This window comes from Aythya ferina (assembly GCF_964211825.1).
Source record: "Aythya ferina genome assembly, chromosome: 11".
NCBI classification, from domain to species: Eukaryota; Metazoa; Chordata; class Aves; order Anseriformes; family Anatidae; genus Aythya; species Aythya ferina.
This window is the reverse complement of record NC_140307.1, coordinates 1,667,501-1,687,674: the sequence shown is the minus strand read 5'-3', so window position 1 is coordinate 1,687,674 and position 20,174 is coordinate 1,667,501. Positions and strand designations below refer to the sequence as shown.

General features: G+C 39.9%; 1 protein-coding gene across 5 annotated transcripts in view; it reads left to right on the top strand.

The window, feature by feature from the left end:
* Positions 1–20,174, top strand: part of MAP2K5 (mitogen-activated protein kinase kinase 5) — a 127,195-nt gene that overhangs the window by 69,201 nt on the left and 37,820 nt on the right. For 3 of the 5 annotated variants that reach the window (XM_084532594.1, XM_084532593.1, XM_084532597.1), the window contains 2 exons: positions 9,578–9,607; positions 19,353–19,421. In XM_084532594.1, the coding sequence (XP_084388720.1) occupies positions 9,578–9,607; positions 19,353–19,421 (99 nt within the window). The remainder of the gene's footprint in view (positions 1–9,577; positions 9,608–19,352; positions 19,422–20,174) is intronic. The other 2 variants (XM_084532596.1, XM_084532595.1) reach the window with 1 other exon arrangement.

Genomic DNA, 20,174 nt, shown 5'->3' with positions numbered 1-20,174 from the left:
CTTTCGAGGGTTAAGAAAACTGCCCCCAAAAAGTTATGAGCAGAGTGTGAGCAGTATTAAATGTGGGTACCATGTCAATTTTGGGTGGTAGTGAGCATTCTTGTTGCTTTTGAACTAAAAGACGTCTAAGTGTATTCAGCTTCCCATCAGTCTTCCTCTTGCCAAAAAAATAAGAAGAAATCCTGCTAGCTTATTATTATTATTACTTCTTTTTGTGGGGTGTTTGCATTCTTCATATTTTTTTTAAAGAGAATTAAATTTAATACCTGATCTGCAAACCTGTTTAAAAGTGTTTTATCATAGACAGTTTTCATGGGGGTTTTAGATGGAGTTTTATTTAAGTGCTTTGGGGTTGACAAAACAAGTTCAATTTAAACCAATGACATTGCTGTCACTACACTGAAGACTGTGTCAGCATTTTCATTATAAAAGCTGTTTTTCAGAGGGTTTATAACTCAGTCATAAAATACTCTCCAGACTGACTGGGCTGAGCCCGAGTGCTGTTTGTGTTCTGTAACTGAATCAGTCTGCCTTCAAAAACCATGCCCTGCACGGGAGGATAGATCAGACTGCCTAATATTTCGTGTAACTCTAATCCTGCCCTACATGGCTGCAATCCGGTGAGTCTCGGTTATTTTTTAAAGCAGCATCCCTGTCCGGCAGTGCCTTCGGGTGATGTTTGAGGTGCTACCATCATCTGGGCCACTTCTCCTGGGATGAGCAGCTGCTGTAGGTGAGGGCTTGGCTGGACCCAGCAGGGCCTGTTCTCATGTTCTCAGTTGCTCTTGCTTGCTCAGTAGGCAAGGAGAAGGGCGTTTTGGGAACAGAAGGGAATAGAGTTGTGATCCGAGATGCTCATCAAGGCAAAGAATAGGCTTGCAGATCTTTGTCAGATAATGGGGGCCCATTTCACCCAGAAATACAACTGGAATTGCATTTAAAAGCAGGAAATGAAAGAGATTTGCTTATGCCACAAACCAAGCAGGTTCTGGAAGTGGAATATGAGCTCCTGTGTCGACTGGCTATGCTTTTTTCACACTTTTGCTCCTCCTTTTGTATCATCTCCTAGTCTCTACTTCCCACTGTGCTCTGCTGAGAAAAGCACCTATTTCCCTGTGTTTCAGGCCTCCTTTTAAAATGACCTTTTTTTCACAAAAATAATCAATGTTCTCTCCTCCAGGGGAAAAAAGCTTTTCGGTATCAGTTTTAGTGTTAGAAACAAATGGTTAAACCTCCCCAAATGAGAGTTTCAAGTCTGCAGTCACTGGAGTTTTCCATTACCTGAGTGTTTGCAAGAGCTTTCAAGGGCTGCTGGTTGCTTGTGACATCTGTGTTAAGATGCTGTTTTAAGCAATATTTCAAGCAGTCATGTTAGGGATTTTCAGCACTTGTGTGCATTCCCGTATGTAGGGAACCAATATATATCCAGCAAACACGCTTTGCATCACGTGTTTCAGGTACACATACGTATTTTTTGAGTGGGGTTAGCACTTTTTACCTTTTATGTCAATATTATGGACTCTTAGACTCGTCAGCACACTTGGGCTGGGAGCTCAGGTGGAGATGCAAGAGGAGCACACTCACACCACGAAGGCAAAGAGGAGGAACATGTTTGAAGAGGGTGCTAGAAGAGAAGCAGCTCTGCTTTAAGATGGTTCTCGTAAAGCACTTCAGTCTTGTTCAACTGCAGAAAAGTGATGTAAAGATCCACGTGTAAATAATCTGGTCAAGGTGAGGAGGTTTCAGAATTGTTTCTAAAGAAGTTAGAGTATGTGATCAGCCACGTATCATCAGCGCTGAAGTGGTAATGGTTAAAGATCAAGATTGTGAGCTGGCCTGCAGGATAGTGAGCTGATGTGCAGGAAGGCTTGCAGACCATTTGTCTTCTGCAAGATCTCACGTGTGGACCTGGTGGTTGGGCTTTCATTGAATTTGCACCCCAACCTAAATGACAGCAGGTAAATAGATGTGGGGGGAGGTCTGAGACCTGAAGCTTGGTGGTATGAGATCAAGTGACAGCTCTTACTGGAGTTGTCCTTGCTTTTTGAGACCTGTAAGAGAACTCCTTATATAATTTGCACATAATCTTTAATGGAGCATATACTTCTAAACTGAACACACAAGTCCAGAGTTTCATAGGGCTGGGCCAAACTGAAACGTGAATGTCAGGCAGGTGGCTACACTTCTTCGAAGGTCGGAGCTGTTGTCCATGGCCAGCATACAAGTTTGCAACGTCTAAAAGTAAAGTATAGAAACGGGCTAAGGAGAGAATTTATTTTGGTGTAAAACTTGGGAGAAGTGAATTAAAGCCAAATAATTGTCTCAGTGCTGGGGCCTGCTATCCTGGCTGGCATTGTGATGTGTTTGGAATGAGCAGAACTTTATTCAGCTTATTTCAACTGGAGGGAGTGGGAGAGACCTCAGCATGGTGATGCTGCTGGTGGAGCTGGTGGAGGCACATTTCAGTAGATACAGTATGATGTGCACTCTTTTTTTGCTTATTGAATTTGCTTATTTGCTTCTCGAAACTAATAAAAACTACCCTCCCTTCTGTGCCCAGGCATCCCATAGCCAGCAGTGCTTGGATGCAATGGGTGTTTACTTTGTCACTGCAAATCACTCAAAATGAGGTTAGTATTTGAGTGGACCACTGATAACGCATAGGTGTTGATTGTTTGGTAGCAGACATTAATTTAAGATTATGGAAAGCAAGAAAATAAAAAGTGCTTTTTTGCAATGGCCCTCATCCTGGTGTTCAATATTTTTAAGGATTGTACATAGTATGATGTTTCTGACTTGTATGGCTAAATTGTTATACACTTCATTCAGCCACTGAGAGTAGCTGTAACACACAGAATTTTGCTCAATGACTTGAATTCTTATTTATGTAGTTTTAATCATTTTGTACAAAATGATGTTTGAGAAACTTGTTCCTAGGAAAAAGCTGGCCTACTTTTTTTTTTTTTTTTTTTTTTTTTTTTTTCCCTGAGCTATTTCGAGCAATCTTTTCCAAGCAGTGGCCGTGAGCTCAGTTTCCACGCCTGCCACCTTCCTGCAGCCACTGGGCTGAACAGAGACAATGTCCAGCTACATCACGGCTGTTGCGGTAGTGGAATTAGAAGTAAAGGTACCAGTGCCTGAGGGTTGGGTCATGAATTAATAATTGCTCTGTGGTGGAGGAGGCCCGTCAGAATAGCTGAAAAGAGGGAAGTTGCCTCGCAGAGCGCTATCAATCACTCAGTGACCATAACTTCCAGTAATTAGTGTATTTTATGGGCCTTTGCTTCAGTGACTCGGAAGCACATATGCTCCACTCACAGCTAAACTTAGCCAGAGTAATATTCCAGGATGATTTATCCGCTTGCTGCACTGGGATGTAACCCTATATTAGGTGAAGATTGTGAACTAAGCTGCAATAAAGTGTAAGTTTAGGTACAGTTTGCGCGGGTTGAGACCTCAATGTATCATGTTTCTCAGCAATTGCTCTTAGGCCACTGCGGGCAGTCTGTGCAGCAGCCAAATAAATAACGCGGTTCTCTACCTGAGCCGACGGATGAATGGACAATTAAAGGGTAACGTCAGCTGTGGTGTGTACAAATATACAGGTTTATTTAATATTAACATCCCCTGTTCGTATACTGTGCGGTGTAGCTGTTTTGATGATTAAAAAGTCAAATAAAAAATTGAGAGAAATGCTGGTCAGTTGAGCCTGCTTTCCTCAGTGGTTTAATTGTTTTTTGAGGGAAGATGCTCCGGACTGAACACGAACTTGTCCATGCTGGGGGGATGCAGAGCAGCTCCTGTAGGTGTTGGGTCTGAATCTGGCAGCCAAATAAGAGCAAGCATCTCGGCTCAGACACGGAGCCTCATTAATCTTTGCGGCCCGTTTGTGTGCATCTTGCATGTGGCAATTTGTGTGGATTGGGCCTGAAAGGGCTGCGTTTACCCCAGACACTTTTCCCTTTCGAAAAGGCTATTCTGAGCAGCACCTTTGAAGAACCGACGGTAAAAGCCTGCTAATATAAGGGGCTTGTGGAGAGGAGGAAATGTGCAATTTAATCATGATTGTACGCAGTCTTCAGTTTGCAGTGCATTTACTATAGTTCATATTTAAAAGAAGTCAAAGTGAAACTAATTATCTTTAATTAAGGTGAATTAGGCTTTGATTTTTAATATATTTTATGTAGAGAGATCTTGAACTCATCTGCTCAAGCCAAGAAATGTCCCAAAGGTTATTAGGGCATATTTCTGTTGGGCCTGACGGTATTAGTAATAACCTTCTTTCTCATAGTTCCCGACATGAACAAATATGTCACTTCATCAGTCTCTGTTACCCGCACTTATGCCCCTCCGCAGGGGTCGCAGATTCCACAAGTTATCAGCTAATGGCGTTATACATTAAAAATTGAAGCTTTCCTCACTCTGAGGCCTTTCAAGGCTTTGTTCTTAAGCCCCAGACACTTTGGAGTGCAGCTGCAAACTATAGGCAGAAGATTAAATTAATTTGTAACTCTTTTTCCGTCCTGCATTACTAAATCCTGCACATTTAATTGAAACCCTACTTCAAGATGCTTTGTGTTTCTGTTCTTCTTTGTTGTCAGTTTAACCTCAGAAGCACTTTAACGCTGGTAAATTGCTGTTATATCCTTTTGGATTCTTTTTTTTTTTTTTTTTACTGTGCAATAAGAGGACAGTGAAATTGATATTAGAGGGGAAGAAGAATCTTAGAGCAGTTTTTGAGGTATTTAATATTTATTAAGGTCCATACCCTGCAGAGTTTCAGGTGATTTTAAGCCATCTATCGAGAAATGTATAAATTGGTCTTGGAATGAAATTTCACCTAGGGAATTTTATGTTATCCAGTAGTTAAGTCTGATTTTTAAAGTTTCCTGTGTCTGAATGTTCCAGTGGCGGCTGCTTTTCCATAAAACGAGGGTTTAACTGCAGTGCACAATCTAAATGCAAAATCCTTAGATGGAAATTTAATTGTGTAAAATGTGCACAAGGTAATTAAGAACAAATTTTAGAACATTTCAGACTATAAAGTCCTCCTTCAGCTAGATCACTAGCGATATTGTAAGTGCTTATTTTCAATTTGCAGTTATGCTGAGAAACATGGAATGTGTCTAAATTAAGAATAAAAACATCCCATGCTTTTCAGCATAACTGTAAATTAAAAAACAACTTGCACAACATAGACAATAATATAAGTGGAAACTTTATTGCCTGAGTGTCCTAAAAATATGTTCTGAACTTATTTCCTTCAGTCACTTTCTAAACAGGATGAGGCCTGCTGCTATTTTAATTCTTATTAACAATATTTGGGAAAGCAAATAGCATTTGGAAAGAGTGATGTGGAGAAAGTGGTTTGTGAGGGAAGATTTCTGGATTTCCATTTTCAGTTCCAGAATGGTTAATTAAGTTATTTCAACAAGTCATTTTGATTTTTGTCTTTTATTATCTGCACGTTAAATGTATGTTTTTAACTGCAAACAGGTTGAGCCTGGTTGGAGCTGCTTTCCAGCCCATCCTAGAGCAGCTCAGTACAGAGGATTTAGTCACTGAAATTGGCTGTTTTGTGTTCTTGTTGCTTTCCCTTGTGTGTTTTTAGCATATTTTGACACAACTTGATAAAGAACAGCCTGCATGCACACTGTACTTCTGCAATTTGTTTACTCATTGGGGATTATTTATGTCTCAGTTAATCAATTCTTGTTTTCGAACCTGATGGTGCACCTTGTACATCCATCTGCACCTCTGTCAAAGTCAGGAGGAATGCTCCTATCAGGTATTTGCACAGTGCAAATCATTTTTCAGGACACAACTTAACTGAACACAGTGAAGATGAGTGTTTTAGGTACTCTGATGGGCTCGTTTATGTCTAAGAAAGTAATAATAATAATAATAAAAGAAACTGTATAGGCATGCAGTTGCTCTAAAGTGAAATAATGTAGGAAGGTGTTATTCTGACATAATTCTTGCTGATATGGTTTGATTCTCCTTTATATTTCTGTATCATGCTGGCAATGCAATTATTGCACCTTTTTAAAATAGTGTGGTTTTGTTTTTGTTTTTTTTTACAGTTCTGGTGTAGTGTGAAGGTACCCAAAGGGAAATGAGAACCAACTTCTTGAAGTTTAAGCATTCCCTTCTCCCCTCCTTAACATCCAGAGCTACATAAAAAATGATCAGTTCCTATCCCTAACTAGCGAGAATGGAAATACTATATTTTGGTTATAATGCCTTAAAAAGAAAATGAAAAGTTTCTGAGTTGCCTCATGTAAATGCAGAGATAAGTTTTTGATAGTTTTAGCTTAGTGGTTTACATTTTTTGTGTTCTGCATTGGGCGTGTGCTTAAATGTCTTCCTGGTGACAGATGATAGAGAGTACAAAAATCCCTTTAGTAAAGCTCTAATCTGTTTGTTTTTTGGTTATTTTTTTTTTCTTTACTTTAACTGTGACACTATTTATAAATCTAAATCTACATACAGAGGTCATTGGTTGGCTGAACTTAAACCATTTTACTTAGTAAATTTAATTAAGAAAATACAGTGCAACTCATAAGCAAATGAGTTTTTCCTAGTTTTAAACCAAACCACCCTCTTGAGTGCTGATTGCCTTGCTCGACCCCTGGTGATACAGAAACAGGCAAAATTAAAAAGGACATTAAAGCTTCATTAAATCTGAAACACATTTAGTACAGTGACATATCTGCAGGCTATTTCAGGGAAGATTACATACTCTTTGGTAAGTTTCTTAATTTATAATACCTTGACAATCTTGCAGGGAGGAAACAACTCTGACTGGAGGAATGGCGTGATGGTTCTGGGGGATGCAGGAGTGCTGCTCGACCTGTCCACGGCTGCATCTCTCTGCAGGTCTCAGTCAAGGAGCAGCTTCACTGAGAACTGTCTTTTCTTTTTTAGCAACCCCCAAAGAAATAGTTCCTGATGCATTTCAGGTTCCTCAAATCTCATTTGTACACTGCATACTTAGGTCTGGCAGAAAACTGCTCTTTTTCCAGTTATTCTGTTGCCTTGGGAGTCACACAGGCAAAGCCCCTGCTGTGGTGTGCGGTGGCCAGGGAGAGGAATCGCCCATGAGAGCAGAAGCAGTTAGTCTGAAGTCATCATTGAGATCATGTTAGTTTTTCTGCTTAAGGTCTACAGAATGATGCCCTGGGTGTAGAGCTATAATTATCTTCTTATTATACACTGGGATAAATATTACATACCTACAAATCTGTAGCCATTGTCATAATTATTCTTAAGTCAGTAGGCATCAGAAAAATTAGGTCGTCTTCTGTTCATTGGAAAGTGTTTGGCATTTGTAGGTTTATTGTTAGGCATTTTTTTATGGGCTATCACAGCAGCAGGGTTTCTTAGGATCTTGAGGATGGTCCCCCCAGAAGCTGAGAAAGTGAAAAGGGGCACCGTTTTGTATGTTTTTGTAGTTTCTGGTCCTTAAATCTGAGCATGCCAGAAAACATAGGGCATTGCCTTATCTATTTAACACTGTATTTCAAAGGCTGCCATTAAAAAGTGACCAACTTAGCTGGGAGGAGCTGTGAACCAGACGGAAGTGACAGAAAGGGTGGCAATCGGCCTGCTTAGCATAGATCTGCTTGTTGGAAGGAAGAATTTGCTGCAAAGAGATGCTCTGAGCTCAGCACCGCACCAGAAACAAAACTGAAAAACAGAATTTACCCCAGACAGTTACCAGTCCTCAGGGCAAACCTGGAAGGCAGAGGGCAGAAGAAACCCGGAGGAGGAAGTTAGCTTAAATTCTGTCCCTCTGGGGAGCGTGAGGAGATGCCACTGGTCCTGTCACCTTCACATCGTTACCTGTACAAGAGGTGAATTCCGTACTCTAAGCGCTGGTCTCACAAACCAAGCCAACACAACAGTCCCCAAGTGGAAGTCTACAAGTAAATCTTATCTTTGAGAGATGAGAGGCACCACAGAAGCTTCTGAGAAAAAAAAAAAAAAAAAAGTGCTCTTTTTTGTTTTGTTATTGCTCGTAGGGATCCTCAATCAACACCATACTGATACAGTAGGCCATAATGGCTCCTCCTCAGTCATTATGCAAACTCCCACTGATGAGATATTTAGGAAGGACTGGGGTGATTTTTCAAAGTGATGCATGGAAATGTAGATTTGCAGTTCTGATAACTGCGATGTGTCTGTGCAGTAAGTAAGCGTTCGGAGTAATTGTACAACCAGTAGTCCTGTTAGAAGCCACTTTGCTTCTCTGTAGACTTTCAGGACAAATCCTGTCTCAATATTGAGAAAGCTGCTTTTAGGAGTAGTCACCAGAAAAAAAAATCATTTCCTTTCTTTGGTTTTCTGTTGCGTGCCTCTCTTACACGAGTTCTTCAAGGACCTATTTTGCTTTTGTACCGTCTTTCCTCCTAAGACCTGGAAGAAGTTTACTGGCCTCATAAAGCTCACAGCCAAATGTCTAATACAGTAGTATTTTTGGACAGCTGCTGGAATTGCAGAAAGGATGCCATCCCCTCTGTTGCTTGGTTGCTTCCATTCATGCCATCATCTTCTCGTTATTGCCTTCTCAGGACCCTTTTCCTGCCCTGGTGAGGCTCAAATACATCTCTATTCTTCACCACTTCCCCACCCTGCTACATCTCTGTCTGTGCTGCATTGTTCAATACTTAGGGTGGTTTTGTGCTGCCAGCCAGGCTGAAATTTCATCAAAGGTTAGCACAGCTGCCTCACTGCAGGTCAAGTAACCGTGGCACTGAGGAGCTCATGTAACAGCGGCAGTAGGGGTGCAACGAGCGGCTTTCACCCAGCACAGGCTTTGGTAGACAAAATAGACCAGTTGTATTTTGCTGGGATTGTTTCAAAGGTTCAGATGCCAGCGGGGAAAACCTAAAGTCTTGTATCAAACAAAGGGTTTATAATGGAATAATTTTAAGCTGTGGCATTATGGCAGTGTTGTGTTTGATACCGATCCTAGCAGATACGCTCGTAATGCATCGAGTGACTTCTGAAGCAGTCTGAGCAACGCCTCCGGTTCATGTGGTGAAGGTAGATGTGAAGAAAAGACAATGTGTTGTGCTGCAGGTGCCATGATCTCTCTCCAAAACCCACTCACAGGTTCCTAGCTGGATTTGACACCAATAAGGAAACAAACCTCAGCTATATAACCCAGATTTTATTCTGAGCCTGTTAGGGAAGGACTTTGGGAGTTGAGTGCACGCTCTACAATACCCGTTCATTGCAGATAATTATCAGTAAAGGTCAGTGTCGTTGGCCTCACCATTGAGGCTGAACTGGTTTAATTTAGAGAGTCCTCAGGAACTTGGGCATCAAACAGCGTTGCTAAGTGCTACAGACAAGAGCTTGAGAAATACAGAAATATTCAGAAATGTAAAACAAGGAGTAATTGTTGTGAATGGCTCCATTCTAAATGCAGCTCTTTGTGTGCTTTCAGAATTATTTTTGCTGGCATTTTCCAATTTATACAATAGTAAGAGTTGAGTACTTTTCTCTCTTTAAGAAAATGTGCCCTCCATGCAAATCTATATAACTAGACAAATATTATTTCCTTTCCCAGCTTGCTCTTGGGAGGTTTCCATATCCTCAGGTAAGATTGTTCATTACTGCTGTTTGCCACTGTGACATTCATTCCTATGTATGAAGGTGCAGAGAGCAATTGTGAACATTTGAGCCACATACAAATAAATCTGTCCTGTTAAATTGAAAAGTGGTATCTTGAAGGAGTCATTTAGAAGTCTCTATTGATTTTTTTTTCTTATTTTTTTTTTCCCCAAACTCTAGATTTTCTTTTCCCTGGAGAGAAGGAAAATTATGATGATGATGTTAATGATTTTTTTTTTTTTTTTTTTTTTGTGAGAATAAAAAAAATAATCCTGTATGTACTTTTGATGCCAGGAAAATGCATCTACTCCTTTTTTATATTTTTCTTTTTCAATTCCAGGTTTGAATAGCGGTACAATGGTCTAAAATTCTTCCAAATAAAAAATATAACGTGAATGGAATATTTAAAATGGTTCTGGATTCTCCCTTTTAAGAGGGCCTAGTATCAGCATTTTATTTACATACTGATATTTTCTGACTTCTCACTGACCTAACTCAGTTTTGCTGAAGCCAGTGGTAAAACTATTTCCAACTTGGCAATGGTTAGGCCAATGTGCTGTATTACTGCATAACATTTTACTTTGTATGCTTGAAAAAACATGAAGCTCTGAACAAAACAGCCAGTCCAGAAATAGGTTTGATGATTACTTTAAATTCTTATTGCAAGATAGATGTTAGAATTCATAGTAACAAACCGTTCTGTGGTTCTTCAAATTATTCTTTCCTGGGAGAGGGGAAAAAGTGCAGTGTCCAGGGACTAAAATGAATTATTTGAATGTGGTTTTTATGTTTTTGTATGTTTTATGAACACTGTTTTCTGCATCTTGGTCTATACAGATCAGAGTGCCTGGAGGCATGTCTGATTTAAAGGTGGTGTTGGTCTGTGCTCTTTAAGCATCTATTAACTTGCTATTATTATGCAAATAACTGTTGTAATACACATACTAATTTATGCATGGTTAGATTATGCAGATGCCTCACAAACATGGTTATTGAATAATAGGCTGGGACTCATTCTCTCTCCCATTTTTATAAGCTGTTTTAAGCAAATTCTCCTGACACTTTTATGGACTTGTAAAGATTTTGCGTATGTGGAAATACATTGAATTTTTGCTTTCTCATCTCCTATGGAAATGTTTATGGACTGAGAGCGAGCTGTAGCTGGTTACCAAAGCATATGTTGCATTTTTTTTAGCCATATTTTGAAATAACCCTCTCATTTGAGAGAGGGTTAAAAAAGAAGCTCTTGTGCTGAAGTGTCCTCCACGCGTTGGCACACTCACTTGTGCTCGTTGAGTGTCTCGATGCTCGTTGGGGGTAGTGTGCTATACCTCTAAATCAACGTGACGTGGAACACGAGATAACCTTCTGTTCACAGAGGTCTTGGAGCTTGAGAAAAGAAGTTAGAGCGCATACATTGTGCGTGATTCCAGACAAAAAAATTATTTTCGGAATAAGGAACAAAACACAATTACTAGTTTAAGATCTTTTTTTGCTATTCTAATTAAAAGACAGACCGGGTTTGTAAAAGAATATTTGGCAAGTCAGTAGTCCATGAAATTGTATATATTTTTTAATGTAAAACAGTTGAAGAGGTGAAACTTTAAAATGAAGCTATTAAGGTTTTCAAGCAACTGCTTTTCGTAAGGATTTTTATGTGAAGAATACGTATTTTAGATGTGTATGTACAGAGTTGGTTACAAGAACCCTTAGCAACTCACTGTGACTAGGTGGATAATCCATAATGTTTTGGTGTGCTTTTTTTTAAAGTCTATATATATTTTTTTCCTTCCTATGTAAGGGCCTGATCCTGCAGTCACTCACTTGAGTAAATTCTCCTCATGTCAGTGGGTTTCTTCAAGTGATTGAAACTAATAGTGTGTGTGCTCACAGTATTTGTCCCTAAATAACTTGGGCTTCTCTCTAAAAATGGCAACTACGAATACGTGTTTGAGAACACCTGAATTTTCTTGCAAATGAACATTTGTCTCCAGCTGTAGCTGGAAAAAAAATAATATTTCTTTCCCCCCTTTTCCCTATTTTTAAGACACAGACAAATGGTGTGTATAAATTCAGTTTAAATGAATAAGATTTATAGGGGGAATCATTGTAGTGTGGAAATTCAGGACTCCTGCAATATGCCAGAAAGATTAAAGGATGATTTTTTTTTTCTTTCTGGCCTTTAGTAGAATATTTTAATGATAGAATTTAGCACTTCTCATTTTCCACGTGTTTTATAAGCATTTATTTTGCTACCACTTATTTGTCACGTTATCATTATTTAATCTTATGTTAAAGTCTTGTCTTGAAAGCACTTAAGGATACAAGCAACTACTCATGTAAGTAGAGTTGCTTTTGGGTGTGTTTAGGATTATTTTTGATGTCTTAATATGCAGTTCATTTCAGAATTTGTAGGTAAATGCTACTGGTAGTGACCTGTACAAGAAAGTAAGAAACAGTAATGATTAGAACAGTCTTCCCCGCTATAAAAACTTTGCAGAGGAAACACTAATCCTTAAAATGTAGTGAATTTCAAAAATGGTTAATGGTTTTCATGTCTTTGTTGTTTGTTTTCCTGGCGTGGTATTGCAATGTGCTATTGCTTGTTTGCTGTGATGTAAAATTCCTTTTGGAAGAAGTAGTGTATGACACCCATAGGATTTTCTGTAGATACACAAGTAAGCACTTAGGGGTATATTCTTCCCCTGATGTGCAACTCGATTAAAACTAATAGGAATGGTGCACGTGCATACACACACATGCACAGGAAAAACAAACTCTTTTGAGTAAAGTTCTTTCCTGTGTAAACATTTAAAATTGAAAGGAAAACCCTTTCACCAAGCCTAGGACACAGCATGCTTAGCCTTTTAGAGAGGTGAGGAAAGCACATACAAAAAAGTTCCAAATTTCTTTTAAAAGTCTAAACTTAATTTATTTGATTTTGATGGCAACATACGCTTCTCTGCGGAAAGAACTGTAAAAAATAAATAAAAATAATAACAAAAGGCCATGAAACCTCCCAGCACATTTAAATAATTTTTAAGTTGGAACCCCAAAGATGTGCAGTGGCTGGAGAGGCTGCGAGACGTACAGTTAATCACGGAGATTCAAATTCAGTATGTTGTACAAAAACATGATGGGGGCAATGGCTTGTTTAATGATAATGCAATTTAGGAGAAATGAAAAGAATTGCCCACTAAATATTCTCGGCTTGTAGTCAAACTTTATACAAAGCAGGGATGTTAAAAAGGACGCTGCATCCATTAGGGAAATATTCCAAAGAAATCGGCAGCACTCAGCTGCCGAGGATTTAATCAGCTATAGGGAGGCGCGCAGCACAACCACTGTATTTAAGATACTTCTGCATTTACAGAAATGTTTTCCTTCCTTTGGCTACAATTCCGGGCCTCGCTTAATAAATTACATGAAAATGACCCGAAGTTTAAAAAACAAAAAATCCTGCCTCCCCGTCCTCACCCTCCCACCCCGCCTCCCCCCCCCCAAATCTGAGCAAATAGTGCCCCCGGTATTGTAAAGCTTTGAATGTTTTCACACCCCATTAATTTATTACTTCTCTTTCCTCATCTTTAAATTTTTTTTTTCTGTTTTTTTTTTTTTTTTTTCCCTTTCAGAAAAAAAAAAATTCAGGCTCCCCGCTGCTACAGCGATTTTCATCTTGTTGTTAATTTTCCCTGCTCCATATGGAGCTCCAGACATTTCACCTGGAGGCTGTACTAGATTTTGCTGTAGCGATCGCACTTCCGGAGGCCAAAACTGTCATTTAAGGTTCCTGGTGCATCTGTCTACGCCAGGCTTTTCACTGGCACCGGAGAGTGTGAATAACAAATTGGATGCACCTGAGATTCAGATGATTAGTGTGTTTTGTGGATCTCAGCGACTTGTAAGCAGATAGCTCCGGGGGCGAGGAGGGCCGAGCGGCCAGGGCCGCGCTGCACCTTGCACCCGGCCGCGCGGGGAGCGTGCGAGCATCCGGGCGGCCCCGCGCGCGGGGAGCCCGACTACCAAATATTTCATCCTGCCTTGTCATTGATTAGAAAAGAGCCTTTAATTTCATTTCACCCCATGTTGTGATTAATTTGCATTCTTTGTCAGAAGTTAATGGAGTTTTTTATGGTTCACTCTGAAATCCTTGAAGACATCAGAGTTGATCTGATGTTTATACAACCGCCAGCGGAATTTTTTCGTTTGATTGATGGCGAGCTTGATGTTATTCCAAACGGCTTTTTAAGCTGTTTTTAAGAATTATTTGAATAAAATGCAAGCAAGATATTGTTATAACGATCAAGATTATCTGTTAAAAATCTGTTTCAAATAAAGAACATGATAAGTAGGAAAAAAAAAGATCAAAAAGACAAGAGGAATGATGAACACAGAAGATGATATTTGTTAAAATACATAATCCGAGTATTCAAATAAGTTATTTCAAACCGTACCGAAAGTCAGACAGACCTTAATTTATTTTTTTTTTAATATAACGAGTTTGTTTTTGCAGCATGATAAATAATGGAGATGAATTAGCGAGGAACCCAGCTATAGTTAGATTTTTTCCCTTCTTTTTTATTCTCCCAGCTTTTCCACCTTCCTGCTACCAGCAATGTGAGCACAGAGCAGCAGTGTCCCTAACTCGGAGAGACAGGACTGTCAGGCCTGTTAGTTCAACAAAATGATGACATATTGCTCGTCTCAATGAAGAGGCATTCTTAAATCCCAGTGCAAAGAAAACATAAGTGGATAATAGAAAATTTTATAGCCCAAGAAAGCGCTCGCTATAGACTTGCCATTGGTTTCCTTTATAAGAAAATATACAGCCAAAAATCCTCAGTGAGAGAAATCTTCTTTTTGCTCCTCCTGTTAGAGAAAGGTTTGTACTTTTACCAATCCCCGGCACATAAAAAGCGCCAGAGAGACGCTGCAGTGTGTGCTGCGAGCTCTGGGCCAGATCCTCAGCTGGAGCAAATCAGTTCTGCTCCATGGAGAGCAGGGGACGATGCAGGCTTACCCCAGCTTTGGGATATAGGCGGCTTGTGTTTTTTTTTTTCAGCAGGAAAAGATTTTTGCAAATGCTTTTTGATTTATGACGCTAAAGCTGTTTTTATTTTGTTTTTTCTTTTTTTTTTCCTTTTTTTTCAAGATTTTGTTCTTACCTTTTCATCAGCAAATTCTGCCCTCGCTGTGATTTCTGCAAGTAAGATTTAATTATAGGTCAAAAAGCTACTGTGCAAGCGCTTCCATTTAAAACAGATTAATTTATTTGCTATATCTTAGTTTGCTAAATAATTGCATGGTTTTAAATGAAGTTGCTGCTTTCTGATCCCTGTATTAGCATGGGCTAAGATTCTTTTTGTTATATGTAATCCATAGTATTGACCAAATTTGGCCTGGTTTCATTTAAATGTAAGCAGGTTGTCAAGGAAAAAATATTTAGTTTTACTTGGCATGCAAAATAGCCATTTTACTGTTGTTTTTTCAATTGACAGAAACATCCTTTAAGCATTCATTTATTTTGTGAGAATAAATTGAGGGTTGGTTACAGCACGTTTCCTGGTAAGAAAGAAACGTCTTATGTTCCACATATATCATTATATCTAACCATTTAAAAGACATTATACACTGTTCAAATGCTAATGCCAAAATAGTGATTTTTTCCAATTACATTTTTATAATATCTTAAATATCACAGATTTGTGAAATATTGTTGCTTTTATATTACAGTCCAGAAATCACCAAAAATACTTTGTCATCTGCTAATATTTTAAACTCCTAACAATTTCTTAACATAGGTTTCACAGCATATACATCATTCTTTAGATAATGTACTTGGGATACATTTTGGTATTTTTTTTTCTTTTTTCTCCCCTTTACCAGGAAAACATTTATATTTAAATTTGATTTGAATATCAGAAATTTGCTGTAAAATCTGAATGGAGTTTTAGTTTTTTCCAGATATGTTGTTGTGTTTTTTTTAATGCATAGGTTTTAACACATTTTTAATGTTAGGAATCTAAAGCATCAAGACATGCTCAATTTTTTATTTTAATCTTCCTGACAGATTTAAAAAATAAAAGGAAAATGAATGTTTGAATAATATGCTCAAGCTTGGAGATGTGGGAAACTTAGTTAAAGCTGTTTTTTTCTGCATGGGCTGTTAGCTCATGGCCCTGAAGGACTGCAGTGTGCGTCTTTGCTTTCTACCCCTGGCAGCAGCGGGCAGGGTGAGGTGCCTGGGTCGAGGCCGTGCTTTGAGAGCAGCACCACGGGACGGGGTCGTGCTGCTCCCCTGTGGGGCGTGCATGGTCCCACGGGCAGCAGCTTCCGGCGTTGAGCACTTGGTTTTACTTTAGAGGGAAACGATCACCCGCAGGATGTGAGGTGGTAATCTCCAGCGGGTTATGACATTGTCACCCCTTTTTTTTTTTTATTTTCACAATTTTTTATTGTTTGAATAATAAAAGGGCTTAATGCAAGAAACCCATAACGCAATAACCCATGCGGTTACTCTTTCCTTCACAATATAGGGTTGCCTGAGCTGGGGCCTTTTTGGCTAAGTTGAATAAGATCCCGAAGTGAGGTGATGGGTGGTGTTTGCTATGAGAGCTTCTTAACCAAGAGGCCAAAAAGGCATCCGGGGGGGAATATGAAATTTCGTTTGGGATATTCTTCCAAACGTGTAACACCTGCACAAGTTGGTGCTGCTGTTGGATGGAAGACCCTCCCTCCCGGTCATAATTCCCTCAGTGGATGCCATGGGATAATTTCCCAAACGAGAACTTATCCCCGGCAGATCGGGCCATCCCTCAGATAGCAGGTAGCAGTAGGTGCTGGTGGTTTCAGGTGGCCACACAGCAGGTTTACTGGAATCATACATCTCTGCTGCTGCCCTGGCTGGGATGGGGAGGGCTCAGGCTCTTCCAGGAGAGCCAGGAGCTGCAGAGGAACAGATTTCTCCTCCGCCTTGCCGGCCTTCTTACCACGGGCACAGCTCGTCCTCCTCTGCTTTGCGATGGTTGCTCAATGTAGTGAAGAGCTCCCAAGCCCAGGGTAAGCATGGAGGGTTTAGAGGTCCAGGTGAGCATCTCCCTTCCATGGCAGCAGTTCTTCTGCCAGCCCCATGGAGCCGTGTGTCTAATCCACGAGGGGCTGTGACACTACCCGTGGTGGGCAATCAAAAGACGTAGGAGATGGTTCTCCTTGCATAGCGTGGTGCTTTTCATTGTCCAGACCCACTCAGCACCTCGGTTTAGTTAGAAAGGCTCTCCTGGTTCCTTAGATGATGCATCCCAGGGCTTTATTATTAGAAAAGTTTTCCTCACTGCAGGGAATAATGCTTGCTGAATGCAAGAACGTGGAGAACAGATGCAGGAGCCTTGGTGGTTGTGTCCTCCTGGCTCTGTCTTTAGTCTAAAGACCCCGATTTTTTTTGAGCCTGTCCTTCAAAGGTTTCTGACTGTGCTTGGAGTTTTTCTTTGAACTTTCTCCAGCTGCCCACTGCTCTCTGGGGTTAGACAGGCTCAGACACAGCACTCCCGTGCTGCGTGGGGCGAGGGTCACCTTGTGTGTCCTCAGGCTGTCCTCTCCTCGGACATCTCACTGTGGAAATTAGCCAGTTTTTTGTGGCATCATGATGTTTTTCCTGCTCAGCTGTGGTTGGTTTTCCTGCTCTGCAGTGTCCTCCAGGTTCTCTGGGTATTCCTCTCCATTAGCATGGTAGTCATTTCGCTAAACTTGATAAACGTGGGCAACATTAAAATTAAACATGTTTACAACTAAAAACCATACCTTTATTAGGTTTCTAGTTGACCAACCTTCATTCTGTACTTGCTGCAATGTTTGAAAAGGCCCTTAAACAATGCGTTTCTAAATTTACTCTTTTTCCAAAGATTTGCTTGTCCCCTATTCCTGCTGATGGAGAGGAATGTGTTAGCATTAGCCTCCTGGTCCCACTCCGGCGTGGTGGTTATTGTCGGCTTCTTACGCTCCCTCCATAATTTCAACAGTGTGCAGTTTTTCATGCCCGGTTTGTTGAATTGTGTTACTAAACTCTGGTAAACAGATTTCTGTGAGAAGTGGCTGCAGTTCAATGGTGGATGAAATAATCTCTTTATATAAATTTGCTTGCAGACCTCTGGGAAAACCGGCATAATATAATTGTAAGAATATATTTAATATTAAGGTTGTTGTGAATTGTCTTTTTTTGATTTTGAAATTATTTTTATTCTTTTTTTTTTTTTTGGTCTTCTGTTTTGTGGCAGTGATTGAAGTTTGCCATTTGCAAAATGCACAGATTGGGGTAGGGGTTGTTCAGAAAGTCAGGAACAAATTAGAGGGGTGAGTCTTACCGGGTTTGATGCTTTCAACTCTTCCAAAGGTTTAACTAATTCCAATTTTGCAAGAATTTGTGAAATATATCTGAAGATCCTGTCTCCCTTCCAGAGGAAGGGTAAAACCCATGGTGGTGAAGACCAAATGGAAAGTACACTTACAAATTCCTTTTCCAGGCATACCAGGGCAGAGACGAGGCAAGTGTGCATTGGTCATTTGTCAGTGGGAGATGATCATTGTTGTTCCAGCTGCTCAATAAAATGCAACCTTCATTAATAAATATTATAAATAAGTTATATGTACTTCCAAAATCTGATGATCCCTGGAATAGGAAAAGAAATGTTACAGCAAAGCCTCCCTTAAAAATCATAACTGTATGATTTGTTGGTATATATTTTTTTTGATTAAAAAAAAAAGAGAAAAGGATGGGGAAGCGCTAGCTTGAAAAGCAGTATATATGTAAAGAGAAAATTTGTTAACTGATATGGGAAGATCTAACCCTGGGTCACCTGCAAATCTCTCAAACAAGAGCTCCAGGGCAAGTCCTAATTCCAGAGAGTAAAAGCGAAAATTAAAGCTATAGCTAGTGACTCCTCCAAGTTACCCGGGGTGGATTCATTTGAGTTTCGTTGATTGTGCTTGTGAATATAATGCGAAAGGGATGGTAGAGGTCTTCTCAGCCACTTCCCGTCCAAAGTATCTCCATGGAGACAGGAATATAACCTGATGGTCTGACAAAAGTTGCTTTTCATAACCAGAGGCACTCATTAAATAGTAGATGAAGCAGGAGGCAAACTTTTGCATTTTTAACCAACCTAAAAAAATGCCATTTGGAGAATGTGCTTTGTAGCGTAGTTTATCCAAATACCGCTGATATTTCATGACCTGAGAAACAGACCATTAATGTGATAGATTTATTTATCATTTTCCCTGCACCTTCAAGTTCCAAATTATCACATGCAGTAAGTACAGAGAAAACGCGGCAAATAAAACACAGATTCAGAAACATGAAATTGCTGATCTAATTCTCCAAATTTGCACAACTCCAGTTGCGTTTGAGAAGCCTTCAAAGCCTTCTTAGCTGGTGTTGAGAGGCTTGATGAGACCTTTCCAAGGTGGGAACGATGTTACCAGGAATGCACCAAGGCATCGCTTCCAAGGGATGCCCTTTTGGTCATCCCTTCAAGCAGGGTTTTCAATTGTGCCACTGCAGCCATTTCACCCTTCATAATTCTTTGTGGAAGGTATAATGCCATCACAATTACAATCTCCTTCCTCCAGATCTTGTTTTTTTCCGAACTCCCAGGGTACGCAATGGGCCAAATGCTCAAGCTTTCGAGCTGCAATCACTCGAGACTGACCTGCCTCCTAAACTTTTTATCTCCCTGCAGTGCACGAAAACCGGGCTGTTGGGGACGGGAAAGGCAGAGCCGGGTGAACAGGAAGATAAAACATTTTATGTTGAGTACTTTTAAAACTGTTCTTAATGTGCTATAAAACTGGATGCTTCACTTTTTCATGAACTGTGTGCAAAAGGAGAAGCACCGACTGTGAAGTTGTCGTCAGTTAGGTTTGTTTTATGGCTGCAGAGGCTGCCCAATAATGTGATCTCGGAAAAGGTAAACAACATAGTTTTAACAGTGAAAAATATGCCTAATATAAATACAGCTAAGTTCATTGCTGTTCAGAACTTGAAAAATATGACAGTAACATTACATTTTCTAGTGGAGTTAACAGAGGAACACAGTGCAGCCTTACAAGCAATATATCTGAGACAGAGAAAATAGGTAATACATCCAACTCGGGAGTCTCTGTGGCATTCACATAGAGGAAAGCGCAGTAGCTTTATTTAATTGAGAAAATGAATCAATTACAATGATGTTGCATCATCAAATGCAAGGGAAATAGCAGATATGTCATTACATCGGGTAACAGTGTTAAAAAGTAATTGAGTGTCTTAAGCATTTTGAATCAATTCCAGGTACTGGCACAGCTACCTTAATGCAAAATTTATGAAGATGATCTCAAAATAATATGTTGCCATCAAAATTGTGTAATAAAATCTGGTAACAATGTGTGTGTGAGCAAGCACACGTCTCTCCCTCGCTCAGAAGCCAGGCCTGCTGCTCTGGCGGGTGGTTGTAATGTCGCAGGAAGGATTCTGTAATACTTCGATTTGTGTTGCCTTATTTTCCATTAGAAGCATTCAGCGC